A 16,799-nucleotide genomic window follows, 5' to 3' on the forward strand; every position below is an offset into this window, starting at 1 on the left:
GTCAGGGGTCGGCGCGTGCCCGCCGCGCATGCGCACACACGCCGGTTGGAAGGTCCCGAGCCCGACGCGGATGATGGCGGAGCTAGGGGAGGCGGACGAAGCGGAGTTGCAGCGTCTCGTGGCGGCCGAACAGCAGAAGGCGCAGTTCACTGCACAGGTGCGGGGACAGGGGCCGGTGTGAAGAGGAAGGAGGGGAAGTACAGGTCCCAGGCGCCCGCGGAGCTCCGAACGCTGGTGGGGCGGTGCGGCCGCCGGATGCTCCAGCCCTGCTGTGCCCGGTGCCCCTCAAAAGAAACGAGTCACTCCTGCCGCTGGTGACCCGTAGAGCTCAGATACCCGCTAAGCAAGCCCGGCGTGGGGAAAAGAGAAGGTGTAAAGCAGAGAAGAAAGATTTGGGCGGCGCCAGAGCACTGGAGCCTAGTTCGGCGGCGAGCTCTCTGGGCTGGCGTTTGGAAGATCCGGGTTCTCATTCTGTCTCTGCACCTTACAGGCCACGTGCCTCTAGACGAAATACCCGCTGCCTCCCTGGATGTTGAGGATCATATGCGATAATGCACTTGAAACGGTAGAGCAGTAGAACGTTATTGGATAAAGGTGGGCTCTGAAGTAGTCAGTCTAGACTGTTAGCTTAGAACAAGCGTGTTGGAGCCTTTTAGAGATGTTTCGAAACCCGGCGTGGTCCTTTACTAGCTGCATGACCTTGGGCTAATTATTTAACCGCCTCTTAAACGGAGGTGACAGTCACCTTTTAGTACCGCAAAAAGGATTGACTATTTAATACCCAGCCTCCGAAAACACTTACGTCCTCGGTAAAAGGTGATTCCCCTCTTTAGAGGGTGAGTGGGTATGGTGGGAAGGGGAGGGGTCGCGGAGGATAAGTAGCATGAATTCTGGTTAGAAATTATTGCGGAACGTTACGGGAGTGCACACGTATTTTTGTGTGTGTACCTGCGTGTACATTTTTCTGGAGATTGGGTCCATAACCAACCGTCCCAGATTTTCAGATATTTCCATGACACCCAGAAAAGGTTAAGAATTTAAGTACTAAGGAATAGGTTTGGAACGAAATGGGTGCAGTGGTTTGGGGGGAGTTCATTGGTACAGCTTCTCAGCTTACACTGGTTCTAGTCTGGAAATATAAAAGAAGGTATTAATCCTGCCGGAAATTTTAGGATCTGATTAAGGACTTGACAGATTTAGGAAATTGACAGTTGTTTTCCAGGAGGTAATACTTTGAACTCTGGAAAAATCTTTAGGGAGGGCATTCCAGGAGTATTAAGAGTCAAGCTGAGTAGTGTGTATTGAAACAGTATGGATTGGGTATAAGAGTGCCCTGAGTGACTAACAGAGAAATTGAAATTGATGCATTAAGCTGACACTGGGGTTGCTTGATGGAAAATACCCTTTTTTTTCCATTACAAAGGAGAAAAATAGAAAAGATAAGGATTGTTGCAGTGTAGGGATGAGGACCTGGGCCATACTGGTGGCGAATTAGGAAAATCAAGAAATTGAAAGAATGGTTTAGTCGGGGGACAGAAAAGGAGAAAAATGGGAAGGAAATTAGAAAACTGGCAGAGTTAGGCCTATCTGCAGACCCCAGTGGTTACTATTTTTCTTTCCTCTTAGGTGCATCACTTCATGGAGCTATGTTGGGATAAATGCGTGGAGAAACCAGGGAATCGCCTAGACTCTCGCACTGAAAACTGTCTCTCTAGCTGTGTGGACCGCTTCATTGACACTACTCTTGCCATCACCAGTCGGTTTGCCCAGATTGTACAGAAAGGAGGGCAGTAGGCCATCCCCTGGGAGAATGACAGAAGCAGCAAAGGACTGGTTATTAAGCTGACTGAAGGGCCAGTGGGGGAAGGTTGTCAGCCCACTGTCAGGCCAACTTCAGGCTGTCATCAAGCCTGTGGGTGCTAAAAAGTAACAGATCAAATGTTCAAAAAGTGAAATTTATTTATTTGGAATTCAGAAATTCTACCTTGTATCACAACAGTTATTCAATAAATGTGAATTCTCCAACTCTTTTTTTTAATCCATTTTAGGAGTTAATATATAGATCTCTGAATGGCAGGAACACCACAGATAAGTATGTTCCAAGGCCAGTAGTGCAAATGGAAGCCCTTAAGTTTTGAAGAGCCACCCTAAGCCATATATAAGTGGGCTAGAAGAACCATCAAAGCCATAGCCTAAGGCATAGAAGAGAATTGGGGGTTGAGAAAGGTAAAGAACAGAAAACAGCTTTATTGCTTATACATGACCAAGGTAAACAGCAAAAAAACAAAACAGGCAAGATGTGTATTCGCTGGAAAGAGGCCTGCTAGTATGAGAAGGGAAGGTCAAGACCCAAACAGAACCAACTTCTGGAGATGCCTCATTCCACTGGCCCATCTTCCTGAGTCTGCTTAGAATTAACACTTTCATAGCACAGAAACAATGCTAAAAAAAAAAATGCTGAAAACTCTTTCCAACAAAGATTTCACTTGCTCCAAGAACAATAACTTTAGGTTAAGAGGTAGTAATTACAGACTGTTCTTCCATCCTTGGGCCCCTGCTAATCCCAAAGATAAAAATATACACCATGGATCATCAACAACTGAGTACCAAAGTATTAATATTTTAAATAAATATTGCAAAAGGTAGCACCTGCTTATAATCAAGGGATAGGGAACCTCTGGCCAACCACGTATTTTATGATTAAACATTTTATTAGAAATCTGTTCTGTATAGAGAACAAATTTAACAGTTTATAACTACAAAATACTACCACGTCAGTGGAATGTTGTCATAGCCGTATTCTATTGCTGGTGTCTTACGCTGTCAGGCTACCATGAAGTGTTTCTGTATTACACATGGGGAAAGGCCAAGGAGGCTGACTTACCTACCCCAGACCTCATAGCCTATGAGTGGCAGAACCAAGACCAAAAGTCTGAGTTTTCAAGCCTTTTACTCAGCCCATGAAGTGACAACAAGGAAAAAACAATGTTACATCACTTGATCTGCCGTAATGAAAAAATTCCTTTGTGTTCTGCCAGCCTTTTTTCAGTGGTATTTTGGTTTCTTAAGAATGAACATATTAGGGGTCCAAATATAGCAAAGGGGAAGTAACAAAGGTCTCTGCTTGGTGCTTTAATCCAAAGGCAGACTAGGAAGAAACAGCTATGTCCCTGAGAAGCCAATTTCATTTTGGAACTGATTCAAAGTAGTTTCAGGGAAAATCTAAAGTTCATTAACAGATTTACAAATGAACAAGGAAGACAACATTTAAATGGCAGTTCCTGCCCTGAATCCTGTCCAGAGCACCATTAGACAGCATGACTAATGCCTAATTCTTCCCCATTTGGCTGAGAACTTAACTAAGAAAACTGAGGAACTAATTTTGAACACAAGTCCACTTAGTCAATAAACAACAATGGAACTAGAAAACTTTACTATCCAATCACCATGCTCAGTGGTATACTGAGTGTAGCCACAGACCCTGTCCAACAGGGAAACTGGACAGAAAACCCTCGTCTCTACCAACAACAGCTGTCTGTGGATATTATCTGAAGAGAAAATGCTTGTTCATATGCTCATTTCCTCAGTAAGTAAACTAGAACACACCTGTGGGACCGAAATACAGAAAGATCAAAGCACCAAGGATGAAGCCAAAAAAAAATCAAGTTGCGGCACCTGCTGTACAAACAGCAACACGAAGTTCCCTGGTCATACCACTACACAGCACTAGCTCCAGTCCACGTCTTGACCCCAGCCCTTGCTTTCCTCAAATTCAACCTTCCAACTGGTATAGCCAGGTCACTACTGGATTCAGCTTTCTGGGGCCTTTAGTCTCCTGCAGGTGCACTCTATGCTAAATGTGATTAACTGCGAAAAAATAATCTAAGAAACCTTCGTAACAAAATACCAGATTCTCCATTAACAATTAGAGGATCAAGTTTAACAGGCCAAAATAGAAGACAAGAAGTCTGTCAGAACATACACAGGTGGCACAGGACAGCTCTGATCTCAGGCCCCCTGTGCTGAGAGGTCGAGTCACCGGCAAAACCCCAAGGTGTAAGAGCTGTGAATCTCCGGTCACTCGGGAAACTGAAGAATGTTTCTTTCTCCTTTAATCGTCCTCTGAGCTCTCAGCAGACCTTTCATCTGTAGCCACTTTCCAATTTGTGCGTTTGTTTGTCCTCTCCTGTATTTCATTGTTAACCACAGGGATGTGGACTTTTTTCTCTCTCTTTTTCCTTTTGGTTTTCTTAGTGTCTCTTTCTTCACTTTCCTCAGAACTGCTGGATGCGGAATCATCTGACTGGGAAGTGTCATTTTCTGCCTCTAAGAATAAAGCAGATTTTTTGAGAGACTTTTTTCTGGATTTTTTCTTGCGCTTATGTGGTTGTTTCCTTTTCCTGGTACTAGAAGCCCCAGTTTCTTCTGAGAGCTCGCTTGAGGAATCTGCTATTACATCTGTGGCTTCCTTTTTGCTTTTCTTCTGTTTCTTGTGTGACTTTTTTTTCTGCTTTTTTTTGTGGGATTTCTTTGACTTCTTGTGTTTGTGAGATTCGTGAGTAGATGATTTTTCCTGGGGAGATGTTTTCTTCCCATTGGTAATATCCTGCTGATCGCTACTAGTAAGAAAGAAAAACTGCTTTATTATGGAAAATAAAAAAGTGTATTCTGCCTTCCAGATTGGAAGTTGGGAATATCTGAATTTTAAATCAAAGTTTCGACATATGGTTACTATGAAACAATCACTCTAAATTTTTGTTTCCTTATCTTTAAAATGAGGATAAAAATTCTAATCTGCCATACTGAGTGACTGTATGGAATACTACATGTAAAAACCTGCGTGCCATAGATATGCGGAACATGAATCAGGGAAAAGGAAACTGCCGACCGCCTCCCACCTGTGCGGCCTGTTATTTCTCTCGTTACAACATTTTTAATGGCAAATGTCATATTCTTTGCAAAAATTAGGAACTCAATTTATATTTCAGACTCTACTGATCTGAGTTTCTAACTTTTTTTCAGTGAACCTATTTGCCTTACCTGTCTGTTTCAAATTCTTCAGGGTATAACTCTTTATATCCACTGTGACCCCATCTGTAAGATAATATTTTATTACACGTATTGTTAAAGCAATCATATGTATTTTAAAAACTAAGACAAATTAGGCTTAGGGATGCATACACATACAGACACACACAGAACAAAGAGAACAGAGATACGGAAGAGCCAGCCCCATGTTTATAGCTCAGTAATTAGTTGGCTACATTTTCTGTACTGCATACTGTCATTTCAGATACAAAGGATTTCTTCATCCACCTGGAAGAGAACTTGCCACTCGTTTCCTTAAGAAACAGTGAGGAACTCTTATTCTCTGCTCTTTAGCTGTGAAGTACTTCTTCAAAAACACTTAATAACATAATGCTGTCTATATTTTGACTAAGTGGTGATTTCTCATTTATGGAGTTTTGGTTGCTTCGGACTTGCAGGACTGGAAAAATTAATGATGTGACTGTGTTGTTTTTGATGGAGGAAAGTATTATTCCCTTGTGCAAAAGGAAGCTTAGGTTCACTGTGTGTGAATAATCCTTTTTTGCAAAGAAAACATCTCCATTTGTGGATGTGGGCAGAAGGCAGCCAGCCTGCCCTGCAGACACTGGAGCTAGTGAAAGCTTACAGATGTGTCAGAACACCAGCACAAGATTGTTTTATAGTCTTTTTGTACAATGCACCATTGTAGTCTATCTTTAACTAATTATTATCCAAAATAAATTTCAAAAAAATAATAATAATAATGCCATAATGCTGTTTACTTTGGGACAACTTTTTTAAAATAACAACTTTATTGATACATAATTAATATACCATAAAATTTATCTTCTTAAAGTGTATAATTCAGTGGTTTGTAGTATATTCAGAGTTGTGCAACCATCACCACTATCTAATTTCAAAGCATTTTTATCACCCCAAAAAGAAACCGTTTCTCCAGTCTCTCCATCCCTCTCTCTCCTATAGCCCATGGCAACCGCTAGTGTACTTTCTATCCCTAAAGAATCATATAATAAGTGGTGTTTTGTGTCTGGCTTATTTCACTTAGCATAATGTTTTCAAGATTCATCCATGCTGTAGTATGTATTAGTGCTTTATTCCTTTTACTGCCAAACAATGTTCCATTACCATCCCGTACATCACATTTTGTTTATCCACTCATCAGCTGACATCTGGGTTTCCACTTTTTTGGCCATTATGAATAATTATGCTATGAACATCTGTATAAGTTTTTGTAGGGATAATTAATTTTTAGAAGTACACATTCTCAAGCCAGATATCATTAATGGTCACAAGAATTGAGCCACAAACCTGTCCGGCATGTTAGCTTCATAATCATGTAACTTCTTGTTCCAGGATTTAGCCTTAAGAAAATCATCATCCAGTGCACCAGAAATTTCATTCTTTGGCCTCCAATAGTCGCTTTGAGCTTCTTCATCAAAACCATCACTACGCATCCGGCTAAATCAGAAAACAAAAGAAATTTTAGATTTAGATGCAATCTGTGAGGTTACTTTACGGAACATCATGCACAGAACTCACTGAACAAGCTAAGGAGAGACCAAAGCTACCTGATCCTTAATGTTTAAAAAAAACTTTTTAAACATGATCTGTTCCTCTCTATTAATTTGTATAGTTGTTCAATGAAAATACGATCATCACTACCCATTCTATTGGAGAGTATAGACAAAATGACTTCTGGGCCCTGGCGTGCTGCACCTCACTGATTCTCAAAGAAGGAAGCAGAGCATAACCACAGCTAGGGGCACTGCAAACTGCCCGAGACTTCCTGAAATACACCTCCTTCCCTGAGAACCAGCAACGTGTCTATAGTAAGTGCCTGTGCTTACGATATCCACTAACCACTCATTAAGCCAGCTAATTAGTTATCAACAGTGTTTAAGGACCTCCTTTGTGGCAGGTACTGTTTTAGCTGCTGGGAATATAAATGGCAATTGAGACAATCAGAAACCTGCCCCTAAATAGATTATGTTGTAAAGACTTACTCATGATAGGCATTACTAGTCCACTCTAAAAGAACACTATTTTGTTCCTGGAAATGCTACTTGGAACTGATTAACCAATATAAAACAAATCATCCTCTGCACTAAGTACTTCTAAATTCTAACAGGACTGTCTTCAGAGAGAAAATAGACTAAAAAGGTATTTATGCTAAGACTCTGCTTGCTTTACCATGGATACCCTGAATACTTTCTTGTCCAAAGCTATTCACACACAGCCAGTAACACTCCAAAGTCCACACACTCCACAGGCACACTCACTCTAAGTATCTCACTATTAACTATTTCCCTGGGTGGCTTTAGAAATCAGCATTATTACTTTATAATCATTTTTCATAAACACAGCTCCACATTCACAGGCATCTGAGGCCCAGGAGATACTCCCAATACTCAGACATCCCTATCCCGCCACAGAAAAGACGACTAAGCCTGCATAGTCCGTCTGATTCACACTCAGATTATTAAGGTACTGCGAAAGGTTGTGTGACCTGGCGACAACAGTGAGTAGATGAGGCAAAGAAAAGGCTGAGAGAGACTGGAAGACTAACTAGGGGAAATATGTGTACGATCAGCTAAGTGACCATAAGATATCTATAGAAAAATCTTCAGTTAAAAGCCATCAAGTAAGGTCAGAATCTGCGGGATCCTTAATATTTACAAGTGTTCAAGTTCTCCACTGCAAATACATATAAAGAGTGGGGCCACATGCATCATAGCCATTACCTTTATGCTTGGGTCTAGATTTATGAAAGAGAAAAGGCTTAAGGACTCACAAAACTGAATTCATCTATCTTTAGTATACCACTGTGTTTTTACACAAAAGTTGAGGATTCTGAACAAGATGAGAATTATTTTCGTTCTCAGGACAGCAACTTCACCTTGAACTGCTAGGTAACATTTTCCTTTTGGTCCCCCGGTAAGCATCTTCCATTTGTTTCTCCAGTTCTCTTATTTTCCACATATCTGATTCCTCCTGAATCTAGATTTTTTTTTTAAAAAAGAAATAAAAATAAGTTACTAAAAACAACACTTTACACCACAGGAAAGTAACCGAAAATATAGTCTGCACTAATTTTTGGATTATAGGCTGGGTTACGATTGGAACCTGACCTGGTTTCTCTACAGTGGTCAAACAAGTTGACCCAGTAAGTCTCAATCATGTAAAATTCTGCAGCAACAAAAGAGCTTTTAACCCCGGTAAAGACACACTTATCACCTTATTAATTAAGCAATTTTGCTGCAATTAGCCAATGATCACCTCTTACGTTTCTAAAATGCTTTATGACTTTAATTGTATCATCTCTATTGAAACTTAAGCAATTTTATGAGGAAAGCAAAGCAGGTACATTACTGTATTTCACTAAGAAACAAAAGCTCAGAGATTTTACCAAAGTCAAAAAGCTAGTAAGGACAGGTCCTTAAACTTTCTAGGCAAAGTCTCTTTCCACAACATAATAATTTTTGTTAAAAACAAAGCAAAACAAAACAAACAGTATGAGAACTGTTGGAGAATTTCCTGAATAGCAGAGTACAGCCTCACAAAGAACAATGATATGTTTTATTTCTAAGTCCTCCTAAAATATTTTGTTAGATTTGTGCTAGATTTATCTTTCTTTAGCCACCCCTTTCAAATCTAAGCTCACCATTCAACTAGCGGTGGTTTAAGGCAATTGTAGGGGCTGCTTATGTAACAGTTAGACTCTCAAAGTATCAGGTGATATGACAGTAATAACATTTATGATCAAACTTGGGGTTATACAGTTCACCAAAGAAAACCAAACAAGGGTCCTTGGCCCTCTTTTCATTGTACATGCTCTCCTAGGTGACCTCACCTATTCTCATGACCTCTATCATTTCCTATATATCCGTAATCCACAAACCTTCATATCCAGTCTCAACTTTTCTCCTTTCTTCTAAGTCTGAATTTCCAACTGTTTGGACATCCTATAAGGCATCTCACTATCAACATGTTCAAAACCAAATAGTTGCCTTTCCCATCATACTTGGCTATTTCCTTTTGTTCCCTCTCTCAATTAATGGCATCATCATCATTCACACAGTCACACAAGGTGGATGTATTTGATTCTATAATTATCACTATCATCCAACCCAGTCATCAAGTTCTTCAGACTCTATTGCCTAAATTCCTCATCTTCATCCCTGCTGTCACTGCTTTCATGCGAATCCTCCATCATCTCTCAGCTAGCAAATCATCTTTCTAAAATACAAGTATGATCATGTCACAACCCACTTAAAAAACTTAATGATTTCTTTATTGCGTAGAGGAAAAAGTCTAATTTCCAAGTATCACAGTCCAACTCTAATTTGCCACTTAGGGCTCATTTTCTGCCACTATTCCCCTCCGCCATTCTCAATTTTCTGGATGCACACAATCTCTTGCCACGCCCCAAGTCCTCCATACTCCACGCTCCTTCTTGCCATATGTTAGTACTTGATGTTCTCTCTGTCCTGAATGGTCTTTACACCTGGTAAACTTGAGCCTGTTTCATCCAGAACTACTTCAAATATCAGCAGCTCAAAACCCACCCATTCTGTTGAAGGCTTTCCTAATTTCCCAAGGCAGATTTCATTATTCCTTTCTCAGTGCATGAAAGCATTTTGTATGTGTCTCTATTATAAATACCTACCAAACTGTATTCTAATTATCTGTTTTATTTACCTTTGTATCTCCCAACTGTACCAAAATAATTTGTGGCACACTGTATGCCCTCATTAAGTGTGAGGAATAACTAAGCTGTACTTCTCACCTTATTGTGAGCATCTGTGTGTCGGATGACATTCCTCAGAAGGACCTTCCCCAAAGGAACTCGCGACATTCTTCAATCTGAAATGAATCAATAAACAGCATTTAATGATAATTTACTTTATTACCTCATCTGTTGTTACTATGTTATAATGAAGCATGAGATAAAGGAAAGATCACTGAAGTCACAGGTCCTGAGAAACAGTTTTTCCTTCACCATTAAGAGGAGAAAACACCTGACCACACTCAAACTAACATGAGAATGAAGGGAGATAATGTACACTGGAGTTCTTTGAAACAGCACAAAATTAAGTGCTTTCAAGAGCATCATTTTATTTAATCCTCAAAATAAGTCTATGTTTTATGAGAGGCAAGTATCTTCATTCCTATTTTGTAAATGAAATATCCTTAAAGCTATAACTTGCCCCAGGCCACACAGTCCAAGGCAAACAAAGTCCAGATTAGAAATCAACTCTCGAATCCCAAAATTAGTTTTCAATTAAGTAAATACCTAGATTTGAGAGTGTCAAGTACCACAAATGTCAACAGTAACAAAAACTGACACATAAAAACATCAAATGCAGAGATACCCTAAATGTCTCCACTCAAAGGAATTTCATGTTCTATTCTGTATTTAAGCCTCCAAGAAAACAGATGACGGGGATATTCACCCGTGTAGCTAGCAGGGGCTTTGTGCAACCACCCCACCGCTCACTCACCCCTCCATCCTGAGGAAATCAGGCATCTTGTTAGTGTGAGACGAAGAACCACTCCATTACAAGATCTCCTCCGACCGGGGAAACCAAGGAGTCAGGGCTCAAAAGCAGCTCTGCAGCTTCACCCAAGTCCTTTGTGAAAACGCAGCCTTCCCACCGGTTATTCCGCCCTCACCCGTGGTCCAGGCCACGGCCGCCTTTCCCCCAGCCCAGACCGACCGGCAGATTTCTCTCCGGACTGAGGCCGGAGGCTGCTCCGGCGTGGAATCCGGGCGGCCGGGTTGGCTGGGGCATTCCCCGCTCCCGCTCCTCTGGGACGGACCCGGGGATTGGGTTTCGCTCCCCAAAAGGATGGGGACGCTTTGGACCGGTAAGATACTCGACTGGGCCGCAAAAAGTAACTAGAGTGGCTGAAGGGGGGGTTGGGGCTTCCGAGTGGAAGACAGAGAAAACACCCCCATCTTCGTCACCGGGATCCCTGCCCCTCAGCGGCCACGGAGCTCCCGGTAACCTTCCCTCCAAACGCCCTCCCCACACAAATACACACAAACACACCCATACCGTGCGCCGCAGCCTCGCGTGGCGGGGGTGTGGGGAGGAAGCGGTCTGGGAGAAGCGGGAGCCGACTTCCGTTTCGGGCCGGAAGTCGTGCTGCTGAGAAATTCTTCCCACCGACAGGAATCCCAGAGACTGCCACAGGGAGGATTTCCAGGGCACTCTAGAGGTCGACAGGTGCAGAAAGGAAGGCGGGCGCCTTCCTGGAAAAGAAGTGGGTCGGACTTGGCTGAAAAGCAAGCTCAGTACCAGAAGGAGAATATCCGGAACTGAGTGTAAAAAGTCTTTCTTCCTGGAGCTTCCCGGACCCAATTAGATGTTGTACCAGTGTGGTTACCCTGGTGACAGGCGTCGCGGTTTATCTAGGAACCAAGAGAAGAGGTGGATTCGCAGGCTTCTGGAAGGATTCAGTCTAACCCTAATACAGTATTCGAAGGACCCAGACCTCTTCTTTTCCTCATCCTGTAGATGTTCTGGTACACCTCTCAATTGGGGGAGGGGAGTGGGAGGGAGGTTATCTCAAAACGTAGAATATTATTATTCACATGTAAAGCTTATCAAATGTTGCAGCCTCTCTGTATTAATCTTCACGATAACCCTATAAGAGGTATTGTCGTCTTTGTTCTGAAGAGAGTAAACTGAGGCACATATATAATTAATTGCTTAAGGTCACACAGCTAGTAAGAGATAGAACCAAGACTGGAGTCTAGGCATTCTGACTCAAGAGTTCATGCTTTTAACTACTAAACTATGCTGAGGATTGAGGTAGTCCCATTTGGCCCTCAATTCACAGCACATTCCTAGAAAATTCAGGAACTCGATAGGCCTAGTCAGCCAATACCCAGGTGCTGGAACAGGAAAATCCCAGGAAATCCAGGCTTGAATAACTACTCTGGCCCCTCAGGGCTTGTGAGGGTCTAGGCAGAGGTAAGGCCTTATTATCTGAGAGGACATCTTGAGAATGTAGGAGAGAGTACCAGATAATTGGAGAATAAGGGAAAGATATAGTGGTGGTGAGCTCCACTCTTACAGACACAGCTGTTAAGGATAGCTGCTAACGTCAGCAAAACAGTTACTGACCTGTTCCTCCTCTCCCCAGAGAATAAATGAATCAATAGAAATTTTTTCCCTTTAAGTTATGTCTTTCCACAGACTTAAGAGGCCTATTCATCTCTGGCTTTAGATATTTTGGGGAGGTGAAAAATATATCTATATTGATGTCATGTTACTGGTTCAAATATATATCCAGGGATTTTAGAGTTTAAAAATTAAAGTTTGGAGCAAAATCAAGGATAATACCAGATTCTACTTTAATATTATTGAGCAAACCTATTATCTCTTTAATTTAAAAAATATGAATATCACAATTATACAAAGCATCATTATTTGTTTTGTGTGTTTTTTATTTAGCAAAGTAAACAACCATAAATACTTTCTTCTCTGTTGATAAAAAAAAAAGAGGCCTATTCATCTCAATCATGGAGTCATCATCAAAGGGTCTGCTCACCCAAGTTACTCAATTCTGGAACCTCCTAGATGATCTGGCTGAAAATAACCCTGAGAGCTATGAGAAGTTCATTCAGCAGCAGCTGAAAGAGGGGAAACAGCTCTGTGTTGCCCCAGAACCACAGCTCTGTCTACAAACCAAGATCCTGGTATGTAAAGTTGGTGCCAAGGGAAAGGGAAGTCCTGAATGAAATGATCCTGGAATAATCAGAGAATGGCTTACCGTTAGCTACTGCTACTTTAGCACAAGAAAACTTGAGGGAAACTGCCAATCTAAATGGAAATCCAAACATAGTATGGAAGATTCTGTTGAAGGAGTAAGAATGGGACATTCATATTTGACATATTTTGGGCTCTCAAATTGAATCATTTTTCTGCTAGGATGAAAATTAAAAGTAATGTATTGTTTTAATAGAGAATAATAGAGGAGATTTTTCAAGTAGAGAGAATTTATTTGGTTGGGGAGGTAAGGAATTGGTGAAATGAAATTTAAAAATTCACCTGGAATAGCTGCTTAAATCAATTCCCCCCCCTCCCAGTTCTTAGAGGAGTAGCAACTGGATTTTTGATTGAAGAACCAGCATCTTTGGGAAAATCAGGTAGCACTATAATTTCTTACAGTTTTTCAAACGCAGTTTAATACATGGAATGACTTACTTAGAGCCTAAAATTCTCACTCTTCAAATTCTGGGATGAGTTACCTTTAGAATATTATTTAAAATTTTTAAAAACTAGGTTTTGAGATATGCAAAATTGTTTGCTTTCTAGAAACCAAAAGAAAAAACACTTTTTATCAACCTATGTCAGTGGAAAAGGATCCCAGCTCCCCAGTCAACCACTCACCCAGTACCTCTAAGTGTTGGCAGACCAGAAGATATGTCTGAAGCATCAGGTATGTAGAGTTATGGGAGACAAGGCACATTTTAAACATTTTATTAGAAATAAGCATGGACCAGATTTTATTTGGCAAAAGGCATTCCTTATTTTATTTGGTCATAATGTAGTTAATGACTAATAAGTGTTCCTTTATGAAAACTGAATACTGTTTAACTCTCTAATAATATGAGCTAACCCTAACCCATATAAAATGCCAAGAAATTCCCTAATTGGAAATTTTGTGTATATAGCACCATCATGATTACCTCTGAAAAATATAGGAATAGAATTTACACATTTTGCAGCTTTATTAGGATATGGCTTCGTATATTACCTGATGATATCGTTAGTGAAGGAATTCATCTTCATTTCACACCCTCTGAATTACACACACAGATGTTTACACAGTCATCGATGTGGCCTACAATCCTGATGTTCTCCAGGCAGCAGAAAAGGACCAAGTCAAAAGAGATCAATTAATACGGATGGCCATGAAATGCATTGAGCAACAACTTCAATTCACTCTCTCAAACTCTTACCACATTGCCAAATTTAGAATAAAAGGAAGCATTCACAGAATGAAACAAAATCTGATGAGAATCCAAACTGGTCCCACAGATTTAAGAGAGCAAATGAGAAAGGGTAAGTTAATAATAAATGGAAAAATAGACTTATTTAAAACATTTTTTTGCATCCTGTGTACGTTTTGCAAACTGTAAGTCTTGATTTTTTAAATTTATTTTTTGTTTTTAATTATAGGATAGTCAATTTACAATGTTGTGTTAGTTTCTGGTGTACAGCACAGTGATTAAGTTATACATATATTCTTTTTCAGATTCTTTTGCATTATAGGTTATACAAGATATTGAATATAGCTCCAGTAGGACCTTGTTGTTTATCAGAAGTCTTGATTTTAAAAGATGAGAAACAAGATAAAAAAATAAAGTTTAGATACTAGAAATATTAGCATGCCCTTAAAGATGTTTAAATCCTACAAATTTTTTAACTAGTTTCTTTGGTTTAAGAGTCTTTTGATTTAAGATTCTCAAGCTAATTTAGCTGTAGCTTTATCTGCTATCTTGGCTAACACTACATCTTTACAGCTTACCACCTGATAGTATTTCATGTTGTTAATTTTGTGATTTCATCTCCTCCTCTTCTTTTCATAAAGAACTAACCCTTGAACAGATAAGAAGCAGTACTGTGAGCAATGCAGATCAGTTTCCTCAACTTTTACTGCCCCAAAGCCAAGCTTCAGGTAAAACAGAACGTCTGATAGAAGAGATTTCCAGTACGGAGATCCAAGTGGAGATGAAGAGACCAGCCTATGAATTAAAAATTGTGGCAGATCAGAATGAGAAACCTCTGAAAATTGAATTAAAAGTTGAATTACCAGGTGTTAATTCAGTCTCTCTCTGTGACCTTAGTGTTTCTGAGGTAAGTTGAATAGATAATACTGTAAATTTGTATCAGTCAGCATTTGTTATATTATGCTGTAATAACAAAGTCCAAAATCGCAGTGGCTTAAAATACTTTGCTCATGTTACATGGCAGCTAGGCCTGCTCTGTTCCATGAGTGCTGCACATTTCAATACTCAGGTGAAGGCACAGTTCCCATCTGAGATACGCCATTCTCATGGAAGAAGGAAAATAGAAATGTCCAGACCACGCAGTGGACCCTAAAGCTTCCTCTCAGATAAGGCGTATATGACTTTTACTCACGTTGTATTGATCAAATAAGTCACCAGGCCAAGTCCTATGCTGACAGGGCTGGGGAACATTCTTCTCACAGGTGGTCACTGGAAGCACATAGTCTACCTTAGCCACATCTGACAAGAGCATTGGAAAATGTGCCTTCATTAGGTGCCGAGCCGCTTACTCAGCGGTGTCCTGCCCGTGGAATGTTGGGGTCAAAGTTCATTTTAAACGAGTTTTAGTCCAGGCTGGTTGCACTTTATTCCTTTGATTCCAGTCGGTGCTGCAGCTCACAATTCTTTTTTAAACATGTCCATTTTTCAACAGCCTGTCTCTTTTGATTTGATTGCTGTCATGTGGCCAAATGTAAGGATTTAATAAGGTCCACCTTAATCAAGTTTCAACAAAGGGTAGAAAGATGTGTGATTTAATCTTTGCTTCTAGGCAGTCTTAATCAGCCTTTGTTGATAAAAAAAAAATTCATTTCTCAATTTTATCCTTTACTAGTTGAAAAGAAAAATTAGTTGGATTTTTCATTCCTCAAGTTTTAGAATTTCTGTATATTCCCTTTCAATTCTACTTGCAAACTGGGAACTTCTTTTCTCAGCTCATCTTTTTGTAGTACCTTGATAAATGTGACCAACAGAACCAGTGCATGCTAACATTCCTGTTTCCCCACTTCTTTACCTAAACATTGTCTTCCAGATTATTGTTACAGTTTTATAAAGGGCTTTGTCAGCATAATACATGGATCAACATCTTTCCAGTCTCCAATGTTTACCTGCTGTTTGCGGGTTAGCCCCAAAGTCAATGCCACATAACTTAGGATGGCAATACCCATCTTCTGGTACCATGTCAGTTAACTTTTGATGTATTGAGCAGCAATATACAACCTCAAATCTCAGTGATTGACAACAGCACTTTATTGCTCAGTACAAGTCACATGATAATAAATGGGATCCTTTTGTTATGAGAAAAGTGAGTAACTGGGAACAATAATCCAATAACACCTTAAACCAGGAAATATATTTCTATTTTAGTCTTGTAAAATCTCTCGTCTTACTATTTGTAGGATGATTTATTGATCGAGGTCTCTGAGAAGTACAGATTACACCTGAATCTTCCAGAACCTGTGGATACTGAAATGACGACAGCAAAATTTATCAAAGAAAAAGCTACATTAATCGTCACAATGCCATTGGTATAAGTCAAGAGCGTCATGGATTTTAGATTTTTAGTGTTAAAGTCATGTGAATTATAGGACCTTCATTATGGGTAAAGAAATTTAGCTTAAACACTACTTTCATATTTTTCTGAGTTCCTTTTGATGACATTAGCTGTTACTGTTGTTGGGTTTTGTTTTGTTTTTTTAAACTCTTTCTCCTTCTCAAACTTGGCATCTAGAAGAAACTACGGGGTTGGAAGGGTATATCTCAGTGGTACAGTGCATGCTTAACATGCATGAGGTCTCAGGTTCAATCCCCAGTGCCATTAAATAAATAAATAAAAATAAACCTAACTGCCTCCCTTCCATAAAAATAGAAACGTTAAAAAAAAAAGCTAAAAAAACAGTATTGCTAGGATACATTTGTCTTAAAGATATTTGTAATGGTCTTAAGT

At 40.1% G+C, this 16,799-nt stretch overlaps 3 protein-coding genes across 8 annotated transcripts; 2 read left to right on the forward strand and 1 right to left on the reverse strand.

Annotated features, from left to right (window-relative positions):
* Window positions 1-2,028, forward strand: TIMM8B (translocase of inner mitochondrial membrane 8 homolog B). Its single transcript, XM_006173636.3, has 2 exons — window positions 1-157; window positions 1,627-2,028. The coding sequence occupies exons 1-2, from the start codon at window positions 29-31 to the stop codon at window positions 1,792-1,794; spliced, it is 297 nt and encodes a 98-aa protein (XP_006173698.3). The 5' UTR covers window positions 1-28; the 3' UTR covers window positions 1,795-2,028.
* Window positions 1,942-11,198, reverse strand: NKAPD1 (NKAP domain containing 1). 4 transcript variants are annotated; one of them, XM_032472776.1, is made up of 6 exons: window positions 11,109-11,198; window positions 9,836-9,912; window positions 7,946-8,046; window positions 6,358-6,507; window positions 5,041-5,094; window positions 1,942-4,616 (listed from the first exon to the last, which is right to left on the reverse strand). In XM_032472776.1, the coding sequence occupies exons 2-6, from the start codon at window positions 9,902-9,904 to the stop codon at window positions 4,112-4,114; spliced, it is 879 nt and encodes a 292-aa protein (XP_032328667.1). In that variant the 5' UTR covers window positions 9,905-9,912; window positions 11,109-11,198; the 3' UTR covers window positions 1,942-4,111. The 4 variants fall into 4 exon arrangements, with proteins under 4 accessions (XP_032328667.1, XP_032328666.1, XP_006173700.1 ...); XM_032472775.1 differs by having other exon boundaries at window positions 1,942-4,619; XM_006173638.3 differs by having other exon boundaries at window positions 10,551-11,178.
* Window positions 11,199-11,218: 20 nt separating this feature from the next.
* Window positions 11,219-16,788, forward strand: PIH1D2 (PIH1 domain containing 2). 3 transcript variants are annotated; one of them, XM_032472777.1, is made up of 6 exons: window positions 11,219-11,578; window positions 12,513-12,757; window positions 13,377-13,500; window positions 13,881-14,126; window positions 14,656-14,921; window positions 16,252-16,788. In XM_032472777.1, the coding sequence occupies exons 2-6, from the start codon at window positions 12,581-12,583 to the stop codon at window positions 16,384-16,386; spliced, it is 948 nt and encodes a 315-aa protein (XP_032328668.1). In that variant the 5' UTR covers window positions 11,219-11,578; window positions 12,513-12,580; the 3' UTR covers window positions 16,387-16,788. The 3 variants fall into 3 exon arrangements, with proteins under 3 accessions (XP_032328668.1, XP_006173701.1, XP_032328669.1); XM_006173639.3 differs by having other exon boundaries at window positions 12,562-12,757; XM_032472778.1 differs by having other exon boundaries at window positions 11,219-11,566.
* Window positions 16,789-16,799: the final 11 nt, after the last annotated feature.

The sequence above is a fragment of the Camelus ferus genome, chromosome 33 (genome assembly GCF_009834535.1).
Source record: "Camelus ferus isolate YT-003-E chromosome 33, BCGSAC_Cfer_1.0, whole genome shotgun sequence".
NCBI lineage: Eukaryota > Metazoa > Chordata > Mammalia > Artiodactyla > Camelidae > Camelus > Camelus ferus.

Excerpts from the sequence above, each read along its gene's own strand:
- TIMM8B (XM_006173636.3), top strand. The coding sequence starts at position 29 with ATGCGCACACACGCCGGTTGGAAGGTCCCGAGCCCGACGCGGATGATG. Across the intron at positions 158-1,626 it reads AGGCGCAGTTCACTGCACAG|GTGCATCACTTCATGGAGCT; the intron begins GTGCGGGGACAG and ends CTTTCCTCTTAG.
- NKAPD1 (XM_032472775.1), bottom strand. The coding sequence starts at position 9,904 with ATGTCGCGAGTTCCTTTGGGGAAGGTCCTTCTGAGGAATGTCATCCGA. Across the intron at positions 5,095-6,357 it reads GAAGCTAACATGCCGGACAG|ATGGGGTCACAGTGGATATA; the intron begins GTTTGTGGCTCA and ends ATTATCTTACAG. Across the intron at positions 4,620-5,040 it reads GAAGAATTTGAAACAGACAG|TAGCGATCAGCAGGATATTA; the intron begins GTAAGGCAAATA and ends CTTTCTTACTAG.
- PIH1D2 (XM_032472777.1), top strand. The coding sequence starts at position 12,581 with ATGGAGTCATCATCAAAGGGTCTGCTCACCCAAGTTACTCAATTCTGG. Across the intron at positions 12,758-13,376 it reads GTCTACAAACCAAGATCCTG|AAACCAAAAGAAAAAACACT; the intron begins GTATGTAAAGTT and ends TTTGCTTTCTAG. Across the intron at positions 13,501-13,880 it reads AGATATGTCTGAAGCATCAG|ATGTTTACACAGTCATCGAT; the intron begins GTATGTAGAGTT and ends TTACACACACAG.